The 26,051-nt window shown below is 48.1% G+C and overlaps 1 protein-coding gene across 4 annotated transcripts in view; it reads right to left on the minus strand.

Annotated features, from left to right (window-relative positions):
* Positions 1–3,785: 3,785 nt before the first annotated feature.
* Dlgap4 (DLG associated protein 4) overlaps positions 3,786–26,051 on the minus strand; it is a 61,362-nt gene continuing 39,096 nt past the window's right edge. For 3 of the 4 annotated variants that reach the window (XM_038329631.1, XM_038329629.1, XM_038329632.1), the window contains 6 exons: positions 20,080–20,441; positions 17,727–17,815; positions 16,802–17,214; positions 5,936–6,027; positions 4,830–4,985; positions 3,786–4,061 (listed from right to left, as the gene is read on the minus strand). In XM_038329631.1, coding sequence (XP_038185559.1) covers positions 3,843–4,061; positions 4,830–4,985; positions 5,936–6,027; positions 16,802–17,214; positions 17,727–17,815; positions 20,080–20,441 — 1,331 coding nt within the window. In that variant the 3' untranslated portion in view covers positions 3,786–3,842. Of the gene's footprint in view, positions 4,062–4,829; positions 4,986–5,935; positions 6,028–16,801; positions 17,215–17,726; positions 17,816–18,041; positions 18,122–20,079; positions 20,442–26,051 lie in introns of all 4 variants that reach the window. The other variant, XM_038329630.1, reaches the window with a different exon arrangement.

Raw genomic sequence — 26,051 nt, forward strand, 5'->3', positions numbered from 1 at the left:
AGGCTTTCCCAGGCCTCACCATCCAGCTCGAGAGTAGAGGGAAGAGATGGAGGGCACGGTGTGGGGAGAGCCTTGATGCCCTGTGCGAGGGCAGAGGCCACGGTGCTCTCACTGGCCATGTGCCTGAAAGGAGACAGCTGCCCCCTGGCAAGAGGGCAGGCTGCCACACAAAAGTTCCGGCTGCCTATATCACGGCAGGTTCAGTGGGGCTGGAGACACACCCTAGATCCTGGGTAAGACCGTCCGCCACTGCTGCAGCTGCCCTGGTTGTCAGTCTGTCTTCTACTGTATTTAATCACATGCTCTCCCGTCCTCAGGTCCCTATGCAGCTTTTACCACACTCTTTGCTCCTAAGTCACTCTGTGAGGACTCTGCAGGAGTCTGAGGACTTACAACTCTGGGGCACTTTGGGGTTCTAGAAGGGTAATATCTCAGATCTATAGCTCGGGGGTGGCAGTTCTGAGGACACTGGGGTGCTTCATCTGATTTCCTGGGCTTCCCTGCCCCGCCCCCAAAAGCCTTCAGGAGAGCACCCTGTCTCTGAATCACAGAAGCCCAGAGGCATTCCAGTTCCTCCAGGAAGTTGCTGTCAGCCTTTCTGAGAAGTGTCAAGTGCTTCCTGATGGGATAGGCTCAAAGGAGGTGGAACATCATCTAAGTCATATTCTTGTCAAAGCTGTTTGCTTTGAACCCCGTCAGAAAAGAGGGGAAGCAGGGTGATGGATGCTTGCCATCCTAGCACCTGGGAGGCAGAGTCGGAACACAGGTCAAGACTGGGCTACATAGTGAGACCTCGGAAACCAAAACCGAGGGGCAGCCTGTAAGCTGCTTGGGCACTTAAAAATGATCACCGTCAGAAACCAGAAGGAAGGGGGACAGCTGCTGGGGGTTCTTCCGACTAGAAAAAGCTGGTGACTAAAGCATCGAGGGCCCTAACTGGACTCCAGTGGACAGGGGCGAGTCAAGGGGAACAGGGCTTGGGCCACCTGCAGGATGTTGGGTATTTTAGGCTCCAAATATCCTGGGTAAGGGAGAGCTATCTGGATTATTTGCCTGAGGGTGGCATCAGTTTTGTGGCAGGGCAGAAAATGCTGTTCTCAGGAGGTGCTGGCAGATTTAGAGAGTTCCCTTTAGTACCTGCTGTTCTAGGCTGTCTAGGTGTAGAGCCCCACATCTGCGCGGACTCTCCCACCCTGTATGCTTCTGATTCCAAGAGTCTACCCCAGGCTGGCTCTGCCAGGCTCCCATGCTGTAGTCAAACACTCCAAGTCCCTGGGCCCACGGCAATCGTCAGACAGCTATCTGCCCTCTGTCCCTCATGGCTAGCTTGGATTTTCAGCATTCACTTTGATCTTTGAAGGGCTGGTTATATGCGGGATGCAGAAACAAGCTAAGTCCTACACGACAGGAAACCACTTACCCTTCAATTCCCTTGGCTGGGGTAGGTGAAGGAAAAGTGCATTGCAGACCCAGCACAGTCCCTGATGTTCAGCTACCCTAACAAAGGCGTGTTGGGATCTGAGGTAGAAGGCAAGCCGTTTTAAGCACAGGGTCTGTTTATAGTTGGGGTTTCACAGGAGGTCCAGCTAGGGTCAAACTGTTGAAAAGGTGGGGATGAATCTGTGTCCCTGGGGTTGGGGTCACAGGTATCCTAGATGGGTTGGGTCAAGGGAGGAATAAGTATGTGGTTCTAGGACCCGGCCTAAGAACCTTTTAAATATTATGTTGTGACCTCCCCTCCTGTCTTGTCCATCAATACCCATACCTTCTTCCACCTGGATTGGGCTACTCCGTGCAACCCCTTTCTTCCACATCATGTTTCCTGCCACGTCAGACTGAGACTGGTCCACACCACACTGGCTTCCTGGTGAGCTTTGAGGCAGCCCATGCAACATTCCCCTGGCACAGCAGAGCACATTCCCTAGTACACTGGGTGGCCCAGATTGTTGTGGGGGCAGCTGCTGGGGTTCATAGGGTACCACTGAAAACGTATGGAGGTCAGGTCTTTTCTCCTTGCTTCTGTAGTAGTACCTATGAGGGAAGTGTGTTGTGCTGATGGACAGGTCTTTGTCCGCCTCCTTGCTTCTGTGGTGGTACCCACGAAGGAAGTGTGTTGTTCTGATGCTCCGGAACCGAATGCTGCATCGATGCCTTAGCACACTGAGCCTCAGCTGACTGCCCAGGCTCACAGAGAAGGTACTCGACAGCCAAAGTTAACTGATGCCCTCCAGACAGCTTGTCTCCTAAGAGCTGCCTTTTGAGAGGGGGCCTAGCTGGGTTTCCTGGTAGCACCTGCTGCCATACTCCTTAGTGCAACCCAGCACACTACAATAATGCCATGAGCCCTTGGTACACGTTACCTCATTTATTCTCACAACATGCCTGTGAGGTAGGGAGGGGCAGGGACTGACCCCATTTTACAGAGGAGGAAGTTGAGGCACACAGAGGTCAAGTGACTTGCCCAAGGTCACAGAGGGGGCGGCCAAGCTGGAACAGGCCCCCAGAGCAGGCCTTGCTTCACTTGGGGGACCCCTGCAGCATGCGCCAGATAAGATGATGTCTCCAGTGCCCTTGAGCCATGCCCACAGCATGGAACAGCCCCCAGTATGCCAAACTGCCTGCTGGGTCCGGCCCCCTCCAGGCGGCCTGACCCAGCCTTGCCCTCCCCATCCTGCTCTGTGGGCCCAGGCCTTTGCAGCTCAGGGCTCAGAACACCTTGGGAATAGGGGTACAGGAGTTGGGGACAGGGGAGATTGGGATGAAAGTTACAACAGAATAAAAAAACTGTAGAGGCTGGGCTGATGGGTTGGGTGGACAACCAAAAAAGGGAGGCTGCTTACACGCAAGGTCTATTTTTACACACACTTGTACACACACCTAGATATAGTACATGTAAAAATATATGCTATTCACACACCTGCCTCCTGCAGGTACCCCGAGAGCCGATGGCAGCGGCGCTGGTGGGCTTGGGTGAGCAGATGGGCGTTTATTAAATATACACTCTAAGGTCTATGTGCATATGTACACATACGTACAGACACCGCCACCTGCCCCGGGGGGAGTGGACGAAGGTGCGGCCAAGGACAGGCAACCCCCTGGAAGCCACTTGGGAGTCCTAAATTTTCTTTTGCTGAAGAAAGGGGCTGGAGCATGGTACCCATGGCTCCTCCACATGTGCTCCAAGGACCAGCACTTTCCTCGTCTGCTCAGAGGCCAGTCCAGCCTGACATCGCCGAGGCAGCTGGATGGCAGCGGAGGACAGGACCTCATCTGTGTGCGCGAGCCGACAGTGTGAGCACTTTGGCGGGGAGGGTGGGAGAGGGAGGAATGCTGCCCATCTCTTTTTGTCCTCTATGCCCTCAGCCCCAAAGGGTGTGAGCCATAAAGCTACTGGCCACGATGGTCACCCCTGTGTGAGCTCTGAAGGAAAAAGAAAAGCTGTGGGATATTGGGAAGGGAGGGACATGGCAGGGGCCCAAGGCTGCCTTGGACTGTCGTCGTCTTGTAAACAAGCTAATTCTCAGCAGACAGAGCAAGTAAAAAGACTGCAAACTGGAGGCCAGGGCTGCCCAAGTCGTCTTCTGGTCCGCCGTGACAGCCCAAAGGATAAAGGGTCTAGAGTGTGGTTTTTGATTTTTTAAAATTTTTTTGTGAGTCAAGTCTTCATGACCTAAAGCTTAGAGGGACCCAGAAAAGCCACATTGTGAGCCCTTGTTTGTGTCAATTGGAAAGTTGGCTCAGGGTCTCTAGAGATAATAACCATACTAAAGGGTGAGAAAACGCTGTTCCATTTGCATTGAGTTTTTAATGATTTAAAATTGAGTGCTTTCTCCTTTGTGGCATTAGAGCCTGGTCTGGGCCTCAGGGACATAAATCTCGATGCTGTCCGCACTCTCTGTGGCTGAGTTCTGCCGCACAGATGCTGCTCGCTTGGCTGCCAGGAGTCTCTTTCTGGCCTCCTGACGCTGCTTGTCCCCTGCGTCTGAGGCTTTGTCGCGGCTCATTGCCGCCTTGGATTTGGCTGGCTTCTTCGGAACTGGAGGAGGTGGTTTCTTCTCTTCCTTTAGTGAGACAGCGAGGAGGGAACAAAAATAAAATAAAGGTGCCACGTTTTGTGTGGCACTGGCCCTTACTAAATGCAAGCAGCTGGCATTGCCCCATCCCTCATCTCCAAACCAGACTGGCACAAGCAACACATATTAGAATCTGAAAGCCACAGAAGCAATGATAGTGGGAGAAGCACAGGGCTTAGGAGCAAAAGCAAACTTAAGACTTAGAATGTTCTAGCAGGAGAGGACAATCCCACCTGTTCCCACCCTTGCTTTGAACCATTAGGAGGAACCCGAGACAGATACAGCCGAAGTAATGACTTTAACTGTCCTTCTATCCCATTATATTTCACTTGCTGCCCTTGCGTGAGAACTCACCAGGGGTCCAACACGACAGGCCCCGGGGCTCCACTGCTCTACAGAAGGCCATCTAAGCTTCACAGAAGCACAGTTGCCACAAGGAGGCGGAACTGGAGCCAGACTCCAGTGCTCCCGGCAGCAGGGTCCCAGAAGGGCCATTCTGCTTTTTCCACTAGCACTGGTGACCCCTTTACTAGACATGCAGAGCACAATGGCATGCTTTGGGGACAGCCTCCACTATACAGCGAGCAGCATGTTGGACAGATGCCAGGCATGGACCCCGCAAAGTGATGGACGTGAGCCCCAGCTCAAAGACGACACAGGGAGAAGGGAGCCAAGCAGCACTGACCGATGTGGGCAGCGTTATTGCCGACCAGGAATTTGTCCCTGGACTTCCCCTCCGCACTGCTCCATGCTCACCTTCCTCTTCTCGGGGGTTTCCACCAGCTGCCAGCTGTTGGCCTTGAGGTGGTAGAGCTCATCAAACTTCATGCTGATGTCCTCAATGGACAGCTGCAGCAGGTCCCAGAACCCTGCCAGGTCCTGGGCTGTTGGACGGGGGTTGGCATCAGGGTTCTGTGGGGCAGATGGGGGTCAGTGGGGCAGCAAGGCAGAAGCCATCTTATCTCCCTCATCACACATACGGGCCTCTGGCCACGGCACTGGGTGTGACTCTGAGAACTGTGGCCAGGTCAGGATCTGTGAGTGAATGAAGGCAGCTCTGGTCATGGCCAGTGCCAATGGTAGGGATCCCTGGGAGCAGTTCCATCATGAGTGGCCTGCACAGACATGTGCCTGGACATTGCTAGGACCACTACTACAGGGCTGTGGTAAGGAAGGCACGTGTTCTCTTGTGCTAGGCAGGCCAAGTTCTCTCTCTCTCTCTTTTCAAGACAGGGTTTCTCTGCAGCTTTGGAGCCTTGGCCTGGACCTCACTCTGTAGACCAGGCTGACAAACTCAGAGATCCACTTGTTGGGATTGAAGGTGTGTGCCACCACCGCCTGGCTCAAGTTCTCGTTATAGGGCGGTCCGTTCTTGATTCCCAGGGAGGCAGGAAGAAGGAAGGCCCAAGCCCGCTGTGATCATGGATAGCCCTGGGAACGCATGCTCCCCGTCTGTTGAAGGGGACTCTAACCCTGGGACAGGCTGTCCGGGACTCAGCTTCTGGCTCTAGGGCAGGCAGGGCTAAAATGAGCAAGGGAGAAGGAGACCCACCTGGGGTAAGATCTTAGGCCTAACCTTCAGCAGCCTCTTGGATATATGATGGACTAAATATACTAAATATAAGTAAAGCCAGGCCCAACTGGTCAGCTGACTTACACTCTCATGTGGTTGCTTTATACCAGATTGAATGCTCTATTTCTGGAGGACGGCCTCAGCCCTTCCTGGACTGGGCATGGTGTGTACTGCCACCATCTCTATAGTGCCATGATGGCAGCACCTCCTCTGTGCAGAGGTCACAGGCTACAAGGGGCCCTGGGCAGGGCAGCCAAAGGCTGGCTGGAAGCCCTAGATAGTCACTCACCAAGTTCTGCTCACAGAGGCCCCGGAACTGCTGGAATTTCTGGGACATCAGGAGTTGGGCGCTGCCCACAGCACTGAGGACTTTTCCTAAGACTGAGAGAGGTAGAGGAAGCAGCTCAGCATACACGGTGGTGCTGGACAGGTACCAGGCATGGACATATGGAAGGCAGGACTAGGGTCATGTGCATACGTGTGTGTGTGTGCGTGTATTTTTTTCACTATTAATATAGAACATGGGCTGTGCTAGGGTGGAAAGAATTGGAGCTCATGTATACCTATGTGTGTATAATATACATAAAGCTAATGGGCTCTTATTTATACATTAACCCACTGTTTACTTTTTTGTTTTTTTTTTTTTTTTCTTTTTTCTTTTTTTGATTTTTCGAGACAGGGTTTCTCTGCAGCTTTTTTAGAGCCTGTCCTGGAACTAGCTCTTGTAGACCAGGCTGGCCTCGAACTCAGAGATCCGCCTGCCTCTGCCTCCCGAGTGCTGGGATTAAAGGCGTGCGCCACCACCGCCCGGCTTTTGGTTGTTTTTTTAAGACAGTTTCTCCATTTAGACCTGGAACTTGCTTTGTAGACCAGGCTGGTCTCAAACTCACAGAAATCTGGCTGGGACTGAAGGCATGCACCCCAACCACCTGGCTAACCAATTCTTACTATGGAAAATGTAAACAGACGAGGGCAGTGCTAGTCATTCCAGCACTCAGGAGACAGAGAGGCAAGGATCAAGGGTTTGAGGTCTTCCTGGCTGTGAGAGACCTTGCCTTATAGACAGCCAGAAGAAAGCTGGGCATAGTGGCTCACACTGTTAATCTCAGCACTCGGAGGCAGGGACAGGTGGTTACTTTATTTGCTGCAGCCAGAACCTTATCCCCAATTTCTAAGGAAATGTTATAGCACTAAATTAGAAGCAGCTTAAATGGGAAATTTTTCAAAAGAATGTAAATTATCATGGACTCAAGAAGAAATAGAGAGGGGCTGTAGAGATGGCTCAGTGGGTAGAGCACTTGTCATATATGCCTAATGACCTGAGTTCCAGCCCTGGAACCATGTAAAGACGGAAGGAGAATGGACTCCACCAAGAGCCCTCTGACCTCTATACCCTTCCTCATCACATACACAAACACTCAATACTTTAAGTACTTTTTAGGCAGAGAGTAAGAAAAAAACGGAGGATGCTATCTCAGCACTTTGGAGACACACAGCAACACTGTTTAAAACAAATGGAGACAGAGATCTCTGAGTTTGAGGCCAGCCTGGTCTATAGTGTGAGCTCCAGGACAGCCAGGGCTACACAGAGAAACTGTTGAAAAACAAAAAAACAAAACAAAAAAGCCCACAATAAAACAAGCTACTATGTAAATTCTAGGGACCAACCCCAGGTCCTCTGGGAGGAGCAGTCAGTGCTCTTAACCTCTGAGTGTCTGTCCAGTCTCTACCTGTGATGTTTATATGGGAGACGAAGGCAGGATCACAAATTCAAGGCTTGCCACAAAAACAGTGACTAAATAGGTAGAGGTTTCTTTTGGGGGTGATTAAAATATTGTATATTATGTAGTAATGACATCTAGATGACCTTGTAAACAAGGCTTCATGAATTGTGTATGGTAAAGGGGTGAATTTTGTGTGTAAAATATATCTCAGGGTTTCAAGTATGGCTCAATGGTATTGTACGGTTCAATTATCAATTATGTCTTAATCATGTTATTAGAAATAACATCCAGAGCAGAAAACAAGAAAATCCACTGTATACCAGTGGTGTAGATGGAGAAAGGAACACACTGCTGAGCAGTTCAGATCAACGAAATGAACGAAACACAAATGTTAATATAACACTCCTGGGTCTCAGTAACAATGGTTGAGTTTTGTTTCTGCTTTTGATTTGAGGCAACATCTTGCCTAGCCCAGGCTGACCTTGAACTTGCTATGTAGTGTAGCCTGGCCTGAAACTCCTGATCCTCCCACCTTTACCTCCAAAATCCTGGGATTACAAGTGCGTCTCACTACTGGGCTCAAGAAAAAGCATTTCAGGGGCCAGTGAGATGGCTCAGTGGGTAGAGATACCTGCTCCCCAACCCTGACAACCTGAGCTCCATTCCCAGAACTATCCTCTGACTTACACACCTACACATAGCACACATGTCTCTGACACTTTTTTAAAAAACCTGAAAAACCAAATCCACGTTTGAAAGAAAAAAAGGTGTGGTGGTGCACACTTGTAATCCCAGCACTTGGGAGGCTGAATTCAAGGCTAGCCTTAGTGACATAGTAAAACCCTGTGTCATAAAACAAAAATACCACACAGTAGGCTTCTAATATAAATTTCACAATCAGGCCAAAGGAAGTGGCATGCATATTCCTCAGTGTTACATGTACATGTAGCAGAAATACATAAAGGCAATGGTACAAACAAATTCTAACATTGCTTACTGTTATGCTAAGAAGGATTCCAAAACTGGATTTCAAACTGATCAGGGGGGAGAAACTCAAGTACACATAAACCACACTGGAAAGGAACTACACTTGTATAATTCTGAAATAAAATCAACCAGTCACCATATGTTCTTATTAAAAGGGACAACCAAATCAGCAATGAAGGACTGTAAGATACTCAACACACAGACATGAAGATGGGTGTATGTATAAGGCAGCAACATTGAAAAGAGAATGCAAAACCAAAGACACAGTCTGAAAAAACAGTCAAAGAGGCAGCACCAGGAGTGTTAGGACTGTATAGAATCCCATCAAGATACAACAAAACTGGGCCAAGGCAGGCCTGCAATCCAAGCTACAGGCGAGGCTGAAGCAGAGGGACCACAAGCTCAAGGTCTGCCTTGAAACGCTCAGACCTGGTGTCCAGACTTAAAAAGTCCAGCACAGCGTTGTAGCATAAAGTTTGTCTTGTCTGGTCCCTCAGCCATTCAGTCCCAAAGACACACCAGAGGCTTATATTAATTATAAACTGTTTGGCCTATTAGCACTCAGGCTTATTATTAACTAGCTCTTACTGCTTAAGTTAACCCATAATTCTTGTCTATGTTTACATGGCTTGGTATGTTTTCCCAGTAAGGCTTTCTCATTTGCTTCCTCTGCATCTGGCTGGTGATTAACTCTGTCTTTCCTCTTTCCAGAATTCTCTTAGTCTGGCTGCCCTGCCTATACTTCCTGCCTGGCTACTGGCCAATTAGTATTTAATTTATTAAATACAAGTGACAAGATCAGAAAAGCAAAGCAGCCAACCACTGGCTCTTACCTCTATTTCAGACCAAAATGGCAACCCTGCCTCCAGGAATCTCAAAATGAGACTGAGATGAAACCTGTCTCCTCTCTAGTGCTGGGATTAAAGGTGTGTACCACTACCACCTGGTCTCTATGGCTAAATAGTGTGGCTACTGGGATTAAAGGTGTGTGCCACCACTGCTTGGTTTGTATGGCTAACCAGTGTGGCTGTTTTAGTCTCTGATCTTCAGGAAAGCTTTATTTATTAAAATACAGAAGAATATCACTTTACAGTGGCACATACCTTTAATCCTAGCACTTGGGACAGAGGCAGGAGGATTAGAGTTTGTCTCAATAAGAAGGGATCGTATATAGCTCCACAGTAGTCTTTTCTTCTTAATATATTCACAAGGCACCCAACGAAGCCCCAGTAACGCAAAAACTAAAATGAGTAAAGCAGGGTTGACAAGATGGCACGGTGGGTAAAGCACTTGCTCCATGTCTGATCTCTGCGCCTGTGCCTCCTTCAACACACACACAAAGGGGAATCAGAATTTTAAGGGCATGTGTTGGCACAAACGCAATCTTTTATAGCAAGTACTGTGATACAGAAACATGTCCAGGGCTGGAGAGATGGCTCAGTGGTTAAGAGCATCGCCTACACTTCCAAAGGTCCTGAGTTCAATTCCCAGGAACCACATGGTGGCTCACAACCATCTGTAATGGGGTCTGGTGCCCTCTTCTGGCGTGCGGGCATACACACAGACAGAATATTGTATACATAATGAATAAATAAATATTTAAAAAAAAACATGTCCAAAGTGTGCAGCAATTACACTGAAAACAAAGGTATCATGAAATAGCCCTTCGGATTCCTAGGCGCCATCCCAGCTAGGTTCCCATGCTCAGCTTTAGTGCCTGGAGATTCTGGTCCTCCATGCACCCCATAACCGACACGGCTATGTTAGCATCTATTCCTCACTCAGGCTTGATGGGCTTGTTCCCACCTGCCACCTCTTCCAGATGCAGCCTGCCTCTCTCCTGGTGGAGCAGCTGTTGTGTTCTCTACCAGGTACACGTTTCATGCTTTCTGCACCTACCCAAGCACACCCCGGCACTGCTGTTTGCTCCTGCATGACTCCCCTTCTCTAACATGGGTGCTCAGAGCAACACAGACATGCCCACAATGCCCTCGGCCTAGATGCTTTCCTCCTCTGCTCTCTTACTGTCAACCTTGAGCTCTTCAAGGACTCATGTCGGCAGCACTAGTAACTGTCACTGACAGGACCACAGGCTTCAGTTGTGAGCACTCTAACTTTATGGTTACCATGACTTCAAATTGATAACATTCATGCAATGACTGATGGATCTTGTTCCTGCCTTAAACAAATACATGCTACTATAAGTTTAATACTGAAGACAAGGTCTCATTAAATGGTGCAAGCTGGCCTTGAACTGAGGCCTTCTGCCTCAGCCTCCCAGGTGACAGCATTACAGATATGTACCATGTTTAGTCTTGACAACTGCACATTAGTTTAATTGATTTCCTTTGTAATTGTAATATAATTTAAAAAATTTATGTGTGTGTGCCTGAGTTGTATGTGTACCATGTACATTCATTGGATCCTCTGGAACTGGAGTTACAGAAGGTTGTGAGCTGTCATGTGGGTGCTAGGAACCAAAGCTAGGTCCTGGGACTGGAGAGGTGGTGATGTAAGCTGAAATAAACCCTTTTCTTCCTAAGTTGCTTTTGATCAGTTTTATCACAGCAACAGTAATCCCAAGAGTCATTACAAAAACAGGCAAAGGAGCCATGTGTGATGTTGCCCATCTTGAATTCACTCAAGATGTGAATACAACATCAGTCTGGGCTTCTGTCAAATTCTGTCTCAAAACAGAATTAGTGAGCTGGTGCAATGGTTCAGTTGTTGAAGGTGCTTTGGTTCCTAGACTGCTGACCTGAGTTCAATCCTGAGTCCAATCCCCAGGACCTATGTATGGTGGGAGATGAACCCACTCCTTCAAGTTGTCTTTTGGCACATGCCCCCTTCTCCATGCATAAATAAATGTAATTTAAAAAATTAGGTGAAGTAATGGAGGGGGACATCCCAACATCCCTGACCTCCACACGTGTGCACACAGGGTAAGTGCACCTGCAGCACACCACATACACACACAGAAGCAAGTTTTATGTTACACATATTTTGCCATAGTAAGATTATGAAAAAGGGCTAGAGAGAGAAATAAAAGCCAGCAATTCTATTCCTAGGGATATACTAAAAAGAACTGAAAAACTAAAAAGAACTGAAAAACAAGTATTCAAATGAATATTAATGGAGACATTATTCAAAGTAGGTTTCATCATGTTATTAGAGAAGTTCTTCATTGCTATTACCAACAACACACCTGTTACATCAACATTACTTTTGTTTTTATTGGTCTGATATTTTCACTCATGCAATGTGCTTATGCAAACTCTAAGGTATATTTCCCCTCTTTTCTTTCTGTGTGTGTGGTGCTGGGGATCAAGATTTCATTCAGGCTAAACAAGTGCTCTAGTTGTTCTACTGAGCTACACCCCCAGTCCACTTTCCTTTTCCTTAAGTTTCTTGATGGACTTAAATATTACTACAAGGTCAACAACAGCTCTTGCTCTCACTATCAAGCTGCCCATTTTAAATAAGAATAAACTATAAAGTTCACTGGACATTTCAGGAAAGCCTCCAATCCTAAAGAGAAATAGAAAAAAGAAACCTAAAGAAATAAATGCAATGTAGGAACATGGGAAAGTAGATATACATAAATGTCAAGAAAGAAAGGAGATGCTATACTCAATCAAGGGTAAAATCTTATGAAGAAATGAGCCTGCTGGTTAGTCATAAGCATATGATGGACAGCCTGAATATACTAATGTCAACAGAGTTCTCTAGTAAAGAACACAAAAACCCAGTAAGCAGGCCAGATATGGTGGCTTCACACCTATAATCTCAGCACTTTGGGAGGCAGGTGGATGTCTTGTGAGTTTAAAGATAGTCTGGCCTAAGAAAAGCCCCATAAGCACCTATGAAGATATCATCAACATTACTAGTCACCGTGGAAATATACCAAAACCACAGTGAGCTAACACAACCACTAACATGGCTACCACATGAAAGTACTGGGAGAGGCTGGGTGGTGGTGGTAGTCACACCTTTAATCCCAGCACTGGAGAGGCAGGGACATGTGGATCTCTCTGTGAGTTCGAGGCCACTCTGGTCTACAAGAGCTAGTTCCAGGACAGGCTCCAAAGCTACAAAGAAACTCTGTTTTGACCCCCTCCACGCCAAAAAATAAAAAAGTATTGGAGTATTGGGAGAGGCAAGATGGCAGACTTGCAGAAATAATGCTAGGATGCCCAGATACGAGTCAGTCTGAAAAGGCCCTTGATGTACTAAGATGGTAGCAGCAGTAAACGGTGACACAAAGAGGTCCTGAAGCACGTTTGTTCAAACCAAAACAGAGCTGCCTTATGTTTTCATCTTCTCTTCCAGATGGCCATGACTGCAGAGTAGGGCTCGCTCTGGCAGGATGACATTTCACATGAGCACACAAAGTCTACACCTTAGTAAATTCTGTGCATCATGAAGAGATAAGTGGCCAATGCTGGAAAGCAGATAAGAAGAAAGAAGAACAATGTCCCAGCACAGAACATGCTATAAAATGCTCCTCTCTACCGAGCACTTCAGCTTCTCAGAAGCCAGAAAAAATGTTGTCTCAATCCTCTTTGCCTCTTGAGAGAATGGAATTTGGCATATTCACTAATGTTATATAGTAAAATAATAAAAATATCTTTCCATTTAAATAAATAAACGGAGCGCTCAAGTCAGTTGCAATTAAAGGCGGCATACACCTTTAATTACAGCACTTGGTAGGCACAGGCAGGAAGAGTGACATACTAAGTTCTAGGCAAGTTTTAAAAAAGCCTGGTAGTGGTGGCACACAATCCCAGCACCGAGAGGCAAAGGCAGGTGGATCTCTGTGAGTTTGAGGCCAGCCTGGTCTACAGAGCAAGTTCCTGGAGAGCCAGGGCTACACAGAGAAACCCTGTCTCAATAAACTAAAACTAAAAACAAAAATACTGGAGAGGCAAAGTAAGCAGGATGACCACAAATTCCCACCTGTACTATACAGTGAGAATCTGTCTAAGTAATTAAAAGGTACCAGGAAATAAGAAGCTTCATATACAGCTGCCTTGGAGAATAGTTTAGCTTACTCTAAAAAAGTTGAGCAATTCATTCCTGGGTATATACACACAAAGAATGAGTACAAACTCACACTAAAATTGTACATCAATGTTCACTGTAGCACTAGTCATAGAAGCCTTCAAACATATGATCCAAATGCCCAACTGACGTACTGCATAAATAAGATGTAGTTACATCCATAAAAATGGATTTATTTGGCAACACAAAGGAACAAAAGTACTGGTACACGCCACAACATGGGTAAACCTTAGTGGTGGCCTGAGTGACTACATGCGAGTCTGGGTTATTACTGCCTTTTGCAGTAATCAATCCTTTTGATTGATTTTATAGTACATAAGTTATATCTCAATAAGGCTCAGAGTATGGGGTATGGGTTGGTGGAGGTAATACTAAGTAACTAAAGCAATTGAGAAATGAAAGAAATAAATTGCAAAAACACATGGAAAAGACAATACATAATGCAGAGAGAAAAGGAAGCGCAAAGTACGATGGTGCTTTCCTGTGGTCCTGGACTTGGTAGGCTAAAAGAGGAGGACTTCAAGTTTGAGGCTAGCCTTGGCTACATATTGAGTTCAAAGCTAGCTTGGGCTACAAAACAAAACTCTGGGGGGAGAAAAAAAAGGTGAGATATCAACCCAGTAACTCTGACACTTGACAAGAATTTCAAGGAGAAAGAAATAGAACAAATACAAGTGAGAAAGAAAGGCGTTCTCGAGACATCTCACTCTGCAACCCACGCTAGCCCCACTCTTTAGTAACACCCTGGCCTCTGCCTCAAGTGCTGGAATCATGGCATATGCCACCACACGCCACGCTTTTGTTTTATGGAGATGGACAGTGTCTCTGGGTAGCTGTGCGGCTGGAATTAACTGTCTGTTCTACAGAACGTAGAATCACCAGGAAGATGGGCCTCTGAGCATGGTGTGGGGGTTTATCTGGATTTTTGTTTAAGAAACCCACCCACTGTGGGTAAGCCATTCCCTGGTTGGGGTTCTAGATTAACAAGTGGAGAAAAAACTGAGCAGCAGCAAGCATTCATGACTGTTCCTGATGTGCAGAGGCCAGTCGCTGCAAACCCCTGACTTCCTGTCACAATGAACCGTACACTGGAAGTGTGAGTCAGTGTAAATAATTCCTTTCTCCTTTAAGTTGCTTTTGTCAGTTTTTTTGCTTTGTTTTGTTTTTCTTTTTTGAGACAGGGTCTTATTATGAAGCTCTGGCTGGCCTTGAAATTGCCATTTACTAACCTCAAATTCACAGAGATTCACTTGCCTCTGCCTCCCAAATGCATTTGGGCATTAATTTGTTTTGTTATATTTGCTTATTTGCTGTGTGTGGGTATGCATGTCATGGAACATGTGTGGGTATGTATGTCACCGCACACAGGTGGCAATCAGAGGGCAACGTGTAGGAGTAAGTTCTTTCCTTCTACCGTATGAGTCCTGGATTACACGCCAGTTGTTAGAATCAGTGGCAAGTGCCACTACCTGGTGAGCCATCTTGTCAGCCCTTGTCAGAGTATTTCATCATTAGCCAACAGAAAAAACAAACTACAACAGTGGTCCAGACTGGCCTCAAATTTAAGGTGACCCTCCTGACCTCTCACGTGACTCTCTGCTTCTCATGTGTTGGTATGGCTGTGTGTCATCATTCCTGTCTACATCTGTTTTTTCTTTCCCTCCCTCCCTCCCTCCCTCCCTCCCTCCCTCCCTCCCTCCCTCCCTCCCTCCCTCCCTCCCGACTAGTTCTATGGAGCCATAGACCAAGTCTTCAAGTCCGGCATGCCCAATTAACTATTAGCAAAACAACAAATAAGATCTATTTCATGCATATTGCTAAGAGGCTTCAACAGAAAGTAAAGACCCTGAAAGCTTTCAGGGATAAAGTCCAAGGGCGGAGAAGCAGGATGGTTTTGAACTTTTCATCACAAGCAATGGAAGTCTACACAATGCCTCTAAGGTTCTGAGAACATGATCCTAGTCATCACACTTTAGTTTCTGCGTTGTTACACACGTGCGTACGCACACATACTGTATTAGTCTCTACTTTACACCTGTGAGCTCTGAAGGACATGCTGAGCATCTAGAAAGTGCTCTCAGAATAAAGTTTAGTCCAGAAAAGTGGGACAAAGACCATGCAGTCAGCATGCAGTCAGAGTGAAGTGCCCATGGGGAAGAGCCAAGGGCAGTGCTGAAGAACAGGAGAAGGCCTGTAGCTGGAAACAGACCCAGAGAACAAACATGGCTAGGCCCAAGCAAGAGAAGGGAACCAGGAAAAGTAGAAAACCCTAAGAAATCAATACTTAGTGACTTCATTTTAGAGGGAAACTAAACGTAATCACACTGCAAAGAAGAAATGTGCAGAACAGGCCTAGGCATGGCCACTGGAGCACGAGCTGGCTGCCTTCTGTCAGATACTTGTGGCTCTCTGATCTCTGTCACTGGTTTGATTTTTTTTTTTAAAGGTGCATCCTTATTAAATATATCAGGTACACACCTCAGGAGTTCCCTGCCCCAAGGTGGGTGTGACATCAAAGCTGGGAACAGGCACAAAGAGCAGTAAAAACAGACTCTACCAGCGCCCTCTGAATCATCAAAGGTGTCCTCAGAATATATCATCAGGGCCACTGAGACAACCTATCTGCACTCTGAAGATCTGTCCTTCCTGAATCTTTAGTCAGGAACCAATTGGGAAGCTAAGCTCTGGCAGAACTTGGTCAGTACAGGGTGATGGCCTAAAGGTTCCTAGAGGCTGCCTCCAACTGCCATGCCCTGACTCAGGCTCCCTGAATACCATCAGTTCCTTCCCCATTATCCCCTTCTGTTTCGGTAGTGCTAGTGGATGAACCCAGGGCCTCCTAATGCCAGCTCAGCACTACTGCAGGTAATCCTTGCCAGAGGCCATTTCTTAGTTTCTTTCTTTTTAAGTATGCACAGTATTGACAGAAACTAAGTGGAAAAGCAGAAACTTCTGTCTCTGCATTTATAGTTTCCTCCTGCTGAGGCCAGGTAAGATGGTTGTACCTGGTGGGCAGTAAGCACTCAATAAAGAGCTGGGAAGGTATAATTAGGGTGGCAGCTTTGTGTCCAGCACTTCATCAGGGCCTTTCCATTAATTACCACAGTCAGTCCTCACAAGGTGCTTACGTAGCTAGAGATGAAGATCAGAAACAGGTGACTGGGTTGGGATCCTGTGCTGCTGAGCCCACAGCCTGCACCACAGGCAGCTACTATCACCATAATGTCCATAAGGGAAGAGGTCAGGTTAGGCAGGTGGAAAGAATGAACACCCAGGGGCAAGCTCACGAAAAAGGCCCAAGAACAGAGCCTATGCCCATCCCTGAGAAGCTCTAAGGCTGGCTTGACACCAGATACCCAGGGGATCACCCTTGTAAGACCCACCTTCTTCAGAGAGGTTGTTCTCTTTGGTCTCCTTGTCCATCTGGCAGCACCAGCCTTCCAGTCTCTCTGTTTCTGCCTGTAGGAGCTTCAGGAACCAGTAGCCATCCCTGCGGCAGGCCCCAGGCTGGGCTGGCTCTGCTGGGGAGCTGGAGGAGGTCTCCAGCCAAGGGTCGGGTGGGGGCAGCGAAGACGCCTCCAGGGCAGGGTCGCTGTTATCTCCATAGGAGAGGTTGCGCTTGATCTGGGCAATCTTGGGGGCCTGTCGGGGGCCAGCATCAATGCTGATGGAATTGGGGTGTGGGGTACAGTCTGGGAGACTCCTCTCAGATGACTTACAGCTGGAGTCATTGGCATCCTGGGTATCGGAGTCAGTGTCCCGACGGGAGGACATGCTGTGAGAGGGGACGCTGCTTCTGTGGGGGTAGGGTGGGGACAAGAAGGAGTGAGTCACCAAGAGGGTCAGAAACCAGAGGCCACCTGACCTGGACACACGGGGAGACAGAGAAACGGATGCATCATCTGCTCACCATGCGCCTGAAGCGGGTCCCACAGCCTCCCGCTCATTCTCTGCTCAGCCCTTGCCCACCCTGCCCATGCCCACACGCGCACACACACACAAGGACAAGGTCATAAGGTTGTCTGTTTACTGCAGTGGGGCTAGGAAGACCACCAACATCAGGAGAGCTGGGGGCTACAGCCCAGCCCAGGCTTGCTCCCCTTGGGTGACTGGTCTCAGAGCAAGTGCTCATGTGTCCACCCGCCTGCCCTGCCCAGCCCCCACACCTGAGCCACCACCCGCACCCACACCCAGCTTGGTTATTAGAAATCCAGCAAGGAGAAGTGGGTTAGGGAGAGCAGGAGAGGTGAGGGCGGAGGGAGGGAGAGGAGAGGGGAATAGCAGCCACCACACCTCTGTCCAACTTACCGCCAGTCGTCCTCTACCTGAACCCCGATGGACTGGAATTTGGTAGCGGGACTGGGCTCCTCTTTTGGCACTGGCTGAATGCAGTCAACCTTATTGAAGGACAACGACAGCAACGGCACGGAGACAAAGACAAGAATAAAAACAAACACCACACTTGCTGCTGAAATTCACATTAGTGGGACGACGCAAACAGACATGTGGACGGACAGACACAAGGCATGCAGACACTGCACATGGGCCCAAGGGCCAGATTAAGCCGGGCACTGCTCATTCGCGCAGAGGCGGGAGGGGATGGAGATGACTGGCTTTCCCTACTCTGAGGAGGGCGCCATCACATCGATCGCTTTGGGTCCGTTGTCCTCCGAGAGGTGGGAACCGCTCCTTCTAGTCCTCTCCTTTACACGATCAGAGAGAAAAAAAGGACGACGGGAGAGAACACACACAAAGCCACAGCCGTTATCTGGTGTAGTTGAAGCCGAGGGCTGTCTGGAGGCAAAGATAATTCCCCTAACCCTTCTGCGGCCTGGAAGGGGAACTGGTGAGCACCTGTACTCAGTGCCAATCACAGACAGCAGTTCTCAAACCCAGAACCCAGAGCCAGCGATGCTATGGGATCCTGTCCCTGGACTTGTCATACTTGCTTTGTAAAGGGGAGGAAATATGACAACAGTCATGCCCTGGGCCCAACCATGGAGCAGCCAGCTAAGCCTACCCATCAAGGCTCCAATACAAGGGGGAGCTCACACTTGACCTGGGGCTTGAGGTGTCAATGTGAGAAGACAGTCTCAGGGGCTGGGGTTCTGGGCTCAGGGGTCAGAAAAGCTTTCTGGAATAGGAATAAAGTCACTTTCTTTGGCAAGAACCAGCTTGGGAAGCACAGCTGTCTCCAAAGGCAGTGAGTGAGAGCATGGGTCGAGTCAGGTGAAGGAGGTGCTCAGACCCAGAGTTCCTTCCCCAGTGTAACATTCTCATTAAAGGACTCAAAGCTTCTCCTGACCTTCTAAGAGGGGAAGAGAATCTGGTTTGGCCAACAAGGAGGTGGTCCTCCCAAACAAAGATATGGTGGTCAAAAAGGACCAAGGTCAAATACTGGGCAACTTCTATGTTCAAAAGAGGCCATAGAGGGCAAGTGCTGGTACTCCTGAAAAAACCCAGCTGTAAGCCAGGGGGAATCTGTCCAACTTTCTTTTTGTACACAGAGGGGGTAGGGGGATGGAGATGGAAGGCTAGAGCCGTTTCTTGGGAACCCAGGCAAAGATAAGGAACTGTCTGCATTTTTTGTTCTGTTCAGTCTCCCCTCTGCATCCCTCACTCCTTTTACATTTTAGTGTTTTATTGTCAACCTGATCGCATCCACTCACTCCTGCTGCTGAGGAAAGACATTCCTGTAGCCCTAATGCTGCTGCAATAGATCTCACCTTGTTGTCGACCCTCCTGCTGGCTTGGAAGTGGTCCTCCATTTCCCCAAACCCCTGACCTCATCTTCTACTACAGCTGGCCTTGCCTCCCTCACCGCCTTCTACTGTAGTCTGGAGGTCCAGCAGCTAGCAGAGGACTCTCTGGATTTGGATCAATTCTTGGAAACTGCAAGGCTGAGCTCAATTTGCCTCACTCAGCTAACAGAAGACAGACACCTGAAACGGGGTACTGCCAGGCAGTGGAAGGTAAGCTGGATACCATGGATGTAAGTATACAATGGATTCTGAAACTTGGGGCTTGGGCCACAGGGCTGTCCCTGCCTATCTGGACCCTTTTTTATGAAGGGAGGCATAGAGACTGCCATCACACTTCTCACTTCACCATGGGTCTGATGCTTTAAGAGACCTACCTGTCCCCAAGGCCTGAGTGGGCTCTGGGTCAAGTTCCCCTTGAACAACCCCCATGGCTCAAGGGCCCTGGTCCCAGGCTTCTAGCCCATCAGCGTCTATGCTCCACGATGCTCCCGCTGCCAAGCGGGGCCATGGCTTCCGTATCGAGCTGACCTTGGATTAGAGAACTGTTAAACCAGCCCCACCTCCCACGGATTTTCTGGCAGGGCAAAGGATGAAGTGGACAGACAGACAGTGGACAGCAAACAGTGTACAGGAGCTTGCTGGCTGAGTGTAACTACATTCACTGGGACAACCCATTGGAGGATCGGAAACATGTTCACAGCTATGGACCCACAGCATGGGTGGCTGACACAAGCGAGTGTGGCTACAGGTAAAATTTAGTTGGGCCATTTGGGGCAGATGCCCCGAATAGACAGACAAAACACTTCTTTCCCGGGAGACCTAGTGGGCCTCCACTAGATGTAATTACACACAGGCCGGTGCACAGAGTGGACGGAAGACAATGCAAAAAGGACCCCTACTTGTATTCCTATTGACGACAGTTTCCTTTTGGGGATGGCCTCGGAATGGGACTCAGAGCTTGTCAGTGTCCCTTGTTCACTCTTCAGAGCTGCATGCTTAGGGGGTGGCTCCGGAGCTTCAGGGCCTGGGCTGATTCCACCACGTGTCACGCTGGGTGGTCGGGTACTGCTGTCCAGGCTATCTGATGAGTTGCTCAAGCCGGATTGGCTTGTCACTTCACTCTTGTGGTCTTGACTGTCCAGGTAGGTGTCCTGAGCAGACTCAGTACTGCTCTGGACAGTGACTGAGATGAACGGCTTTGATGTAGTACGTGGAGGGACCGGTGGTGGGGTCTTCTTATAAGCCACGAGGCATGATGAACCTGCAGATGGGCGAGAGGAGGGCAAGATGAAGGTGAAGCCTCTAACCCGTAGAGGCCCTGCCTGATTTGGCCAAGCTCTGACCTTACCAGAGGATTCTGAAGCAAGAGTGTGAGAGTCACAGACAGCAATGACCAATACAGGCGCATAGGTCCTGTCTACCCTCTTGCAAGGCCAGGTCTAGTGGGGAAGCAATATTATCTGAAGATGTTCTCCACCATGACCACTATCAGGAGGAGGCAGTAACAACAAGAGGAACAGATCTTGCTCTGTGACCCTTTGGGTCCTGCAGCTTCTGAGCCTTTTTTCTACTTTCCCTCCCCGCTCCTTCTGTGTAAACATTCTGCCCCATCTGGCAAAAAAACAAAAACAAAAACAAAAAACACTTTGCCATTCTCACCCACTTACTCCTCCTACAAAGACCCCACACAGCTTCCACCATGCCTGATCCTTCTCTCTGTTCCTGCTAAGATTCAGGAAAATAGGCACTGCCAAAAGTCGGAGTCAGCTGGGGCTGGCAGCAGCAGGGTACACATCAGCACAGGTTAATGCTTGCTTCCTAGGCTGCACTGTCTGGAACCAGATGAATTCCTCCAGCAGTGCTACATCTTAACAGGGGCCTTTCTCAGTCCTTCCTTCTAAGTGTCCTCTCCTGTGACGGCACACCAAACAAGCCCCTGCCCAGGTCTTGAGTGCCCTCTCCTATAGGGACCCAAGCCAGCCCCTCCATGGGAGCAGGAGTTACTCATCAAAGAGATGGTACCCACTAGTAACAATCCACAAATAAGGCCCAGTGCTACAGAGGCTGGAGAAAGCCCTCTAGAATGCCACCACACAACCTGATAGAATGGCTATGAGAAAGTGACACAATCAAACACTAAGGCTGTGGAGAAACTGAGTGACCTTGAAAAAAGGATTGGCATTTTCTTATAAAATCAGACATGCAATTATCACACAACTCAGCAAGAATAATCAGGCAAGTAGCATACAGAAATAAACATGCAAGTTCAGGCAATTCTCTCTGTAAAACCCAGAAACTGAAAACAAGTAGCTAAGTAGATGTGACTGAATGGTGGCACATCTATACTATGGAGTACACTAGGGAGTGAGAAGAAATGAATTAAGTCACATGAAGACTTGAATGAATCTCATGTCATTTGTGCCTAATGGGTGAAGCAATCAAAGTTTCACAGTGAATGACTCTATTTTTATAACATTTTTGAAATGACCAGATTTTTTAAAAATGAGAACAGATTAGCAACTGCCAGGGCTGAGGGTATACCCAGGGAGAAGACAATGGGGAAGACAGGAGGGAAGTCAGTAAAATGAACTCCTACACACGTGCAGTGATGGAATTGCTCAGTGACGCTGCGACCATGGTATCATTAGAAGAACTTGCATATGAGAAGAAACTGCACTCACTGATCATGGACAAGAATGAGCACACTAACAGGGAAATCTGTAAGACGGGTGGTCTGTGTCTTTGCCAGAATCCTGGTGTAAGATCCATGGAAACTGGCTACAGGGCAACACAGGTTGCCTTCTCCATTGTCTCTTGTACACAAACCTGCAATCAAGTGAGTTAAGACTTAAGACGAGCGGTGCTACAGCAGCCGAGCCACAGCAGCAGCGGCCAGGAGCCTGGGCGTTCCCAGCGCTGCTCAGGCCTCTGGAGGAAACAGGACTTCCTCGCATACACTCACCTGCAGTCTTTGTCATTAAATTAAGGTAAGATCACTGAGGATGTGGGGGGTAGCTACATTTCTGGGCTAAAAGAAAGACCATAGGAGAGGTAGGAGGAGGGCTCAGGTCATCAACTATATGGATATGACCTTCCATCTCTTCTGCCCTCCCCAGTGTAGCAGAAGGGGCAGGCTTTACTACACAGGCTGACAGATTAAAGTTGGCTTTGTGGCTCTATAAGGTGGGATATCAATCATACCCACTTTACAGATGGGTACATGCACCTCAGAAAGGCTGGAGAATGTGCCCAGAGTTAGCAGTGCTCAGTGGCAACCGCATTTACTGGACTGTACAGCCCACCTCACTGTTTCGCAGGCCTTAGCACCCTCCCAGCTGGGCACAGAGGGATAGGCATATCCAAGCCCAGATCCTACTGCTAGGGCAGGAAGGATCTAGACTGAAGGCAGAGACCTGACTTTAGGGTCAGGAGTTTGCTTTCTGGGCTTTCCAGTGTCCTCATCTATCTGGTACTTCCAACTGGCAACAGCATACCATACTTACACAGTCCTTGGCAAACTCAAAGCATCCCTGCCCTACACTCTTACTCTGGGATAAATGCACCACTGTGACTGAGGGCAGGAGTTCTCCTGCTTGTCTCAAGTTATTCTATTCTGGTAAGGGTCCAGAAGCCAGGAAGCAGCATGAACCAGACAAGCCCAGGTTCAAATCCTGTTCTGCCATTCACCAGTTGTGAAGCAGTCACCTTGCAGAAAAGGAATGATGATATAGGCTACATCACAGAAGCCAGGCTCTGCATGGCCCAGCATGGAATGGTCCTACTGGCATCTAGGAAAGAGGAACTAGGTCAGATTCATAAGTCCCCCGCTACAGGGTCTGTGACCAGCATGGGGAGACAGAGGATTCCATAACAAGACGAACATACAGGACAATTGTTAAAAATTAATGCTACCAGAGTCCAGCAGACAGGGCTGACTTACTAGGCTTTCAGGAATGGAAATGCGTGGCCTAAAAGTCCCAGAGGAAGCAGGTTTCAGTGGCAGTGTTCGTGGGTTTATGCCCAAGATTGGCACAGTGAAGGTAGCACTAATTTGCTGAAAATGCCAAGAACTCACCTCCTAAGGGGAAGGAACAACTCAGAACTAGACAGGGTCCTTGTCCTCATTTGTATGGTGGGGCAGATACTATGTATGGTGGTCGCAAAAATGTGCTGTCTCCCAGGAGACGAGGGTTCTACTACAGCCAGGGATCAAGAAAGGAGACAGAGTTCTAGCCTCCATCTTAGGGTTACAAAGGGCCAGGGTCTGCCTGAAGAACACAGAGGCCTGAATCCTGGCATTAGAGGGAGAGTGAATGTGTGAGAGGCTAGACCAAAGGCAGTAAGGACTGGACAGACAGATAACAGGAAAAGTGAATTATCTTGGATTTGTCTCTGGGATATAGGCCCCAGCTAACTAAGGGCTAAGACTAGCAGAGAGGACTTGGGGCTCCTTAGGGGGAAGGCATACCTCTACTGGGTCCTGACCTCACACAGGACTGCTCTCATTTCTCTCATGCGAACATAGGCTAGGGCCTGACTTTTGCTGCTGCCAACACCTCATTCTGGCCACCTCTCCCACAACAGTTCCTTGTGTGTTCAAGTGTCACTTCCTTTTCTTTTGTTACCTAGGACCTGCAAAAAAGTACCTTTCCCACCTTTAAGGATTCACTTGTCCCTTGTGATAGGCCAGAGGCAGCAGTGGGAATTGTTTTGGCATAGGCTCAGGATAATGACTCAAAGACTGAAGGCTGTCAATAAACAGCTGTTGAATAAGAAAATGAACCTCATTATTGCTACCCAAAATATACAACTGCCAAAAATTAAGATTTTTTTTTTTTATTGTTCAGGTTAAGTACATGCCCATACCGTAATCCTAGAACCTGTCTGAATTCAGGGATGCTTCAAGTTAGTTCTATGTAGGCCTGGCTAACATAGTGGTTCCTGACCAGTAAGGGCTCAGAGTAGAGTGACATCCTCTTTCTCTGTGGGTAACATTACTTGCTGTGTAATCATGAAGACCCCATAAAAGCTGGGTGTGGCTGTATGCTCCTGTAACCTCAGTGCTAGGGGTAGGAGAGACAAGAAAATGGAAGGGTTCATGGCCTCCAGCTTACCCCGACTGGCAATGTGGCTCAGTGGGTAAAGGTGCTTAAAGCCAAATGTAAGAGAGAACTCCCATAGTTGTCCTCTGGCTTCCACACGCACACTCTAACACATGTGCACACACACTAAATCAATGTAATAAAAAAATGAAACAGAAAAAAAAAACAAGAGAGCCCAGACCAGCATGCCCGATTCACAGAAATAAGGAGAAAAAACAGGACACCTGACACCTTCCTCTGGTCTCCACACATCCACATATGTGTGTGCGTGCACACACAAGCAAAAATTATACATATTAAAATTAGCCATGCATGATAGCACATGCCTTTAATCCTAGCACTTGGAGGCAGCAACAGGAGGATCTCTGGGAGTTTGAGGCCAGCCTGGTACAAAGAGTTCCAGGACAGCCAAGGCTGTTACACAGAGAGACCCTGTATCAGAAAAAAAAAATTAAAACCAAACCAAACAAAACCCTAAAGAATAAAATTTAATGGTGAGGAGTTGGCTCAGTAGGTAAAGGGCTTGCTCAGCAAACACTAGGACTCAATTTGGAACCCCAAAACCACATAAAATCTGAGCATAGCAGTGGGGGTGGGGGAGGGATGGGACACAGTCAGGTGGGTTCCAGGGGATTGTTGGCCAGTCAGTCTAGCTCAAATGTAAGTCCTGGTTTCAGTGGGAAAGTCTATTTCAATAATGAGGAGAGCAATAAAGGAAGACAATTGATACCAGCCTCTGGCATCCATTTATCTGCGCGTACTTTGATTTGGCCCAACACATTAGTCTTCAAGGTTCTAAGAGCCTTCCTGATTCAGGACCCTGTTTTCGTCCCCACTAACCTTTATGGCTTCCACTCCTCCCACTTTGTCAGTGTGCCTCCTCCAAACATACCACTTTCAAGTGTCTTTACAGAAGGAACCTTTCTCCATCCTTGCACTTCCTGTCCTTTCAGCTCCTCCACCCTGTGTCTTCCCTCTTTCCATCCACTGCAACACTCAGGGTTAGGGTTGTGCTCATGTTTAATCATGGTGCTTGTGTGTTGGTGTCCAGTGCCTAGCCTAGAGGCTGCAAAGGTACCATCTGTCAAATCAACTTCAGAGGGAGGCAAATGGCCTACAGAGGGAGGCAAATGGCCTAGAGACCTAAGAGGTTAGAACTGAGAAGCATATTTCTGCTTTCTCATGATTGATTGCTGCCTCCCTGCCTTCAGAGATGTTGGTGTCAGGGTTTACAACATAGTTTAAATGTTCACCAACTAACTCTTGGTTTATTACTGGAAAGTTCTGACTTTCCCTGATAAGTCTAGAAGTGAGCACCCTTTCAGTATAACTGTCTGAGGACCCTTGTACTTAACTTCAAAGAGTCTGATTCATATATACCCCCAACCACATGCTTCCCTCCCACCACTTAGCCATGCAGGCCCCTCAAGCCAAGGCAGAAGCCAATTTGCAACACAGTCTCAATGTAGTTAGCATCCTTGTCCCTGAGCACACAAATCCTCATTTCTTTGAAGTAGGTGACCAGAGTACTTCATTTCTGCCTTTTTGCTTCAAGATTTCATCTGGCAGGCACCGTTTAGTGGCATCTGTGTATGACTTAACCATATGGAAGGTACAGACAAGAGTTCAAAGCTAACCTCTACTACATAGCAAGTTCAAGATCAACTGGGGTTACAATGAGACTGTCTCAAAAAAGTAAAATATTAAAAAAGACTTTATCCACTGCCAGGTCAGGTGAATGTTTCCACATTCTGCTTTTTAAAGCCAGA

Source organism: Arvicola amphibius, chromosome 5 (assembly GCF_903992535.2).
Source record: "Arvicola amphibius chromosome 5, mArvAmp1.2, whole genome shotgun sequence".
Classification (NCBI taxonomy): Eukaryota; Metazoa; Chordata; class Mammalia; order Rodentia; family Cricetidae; genus Arvicola; species Arvicola amphibius.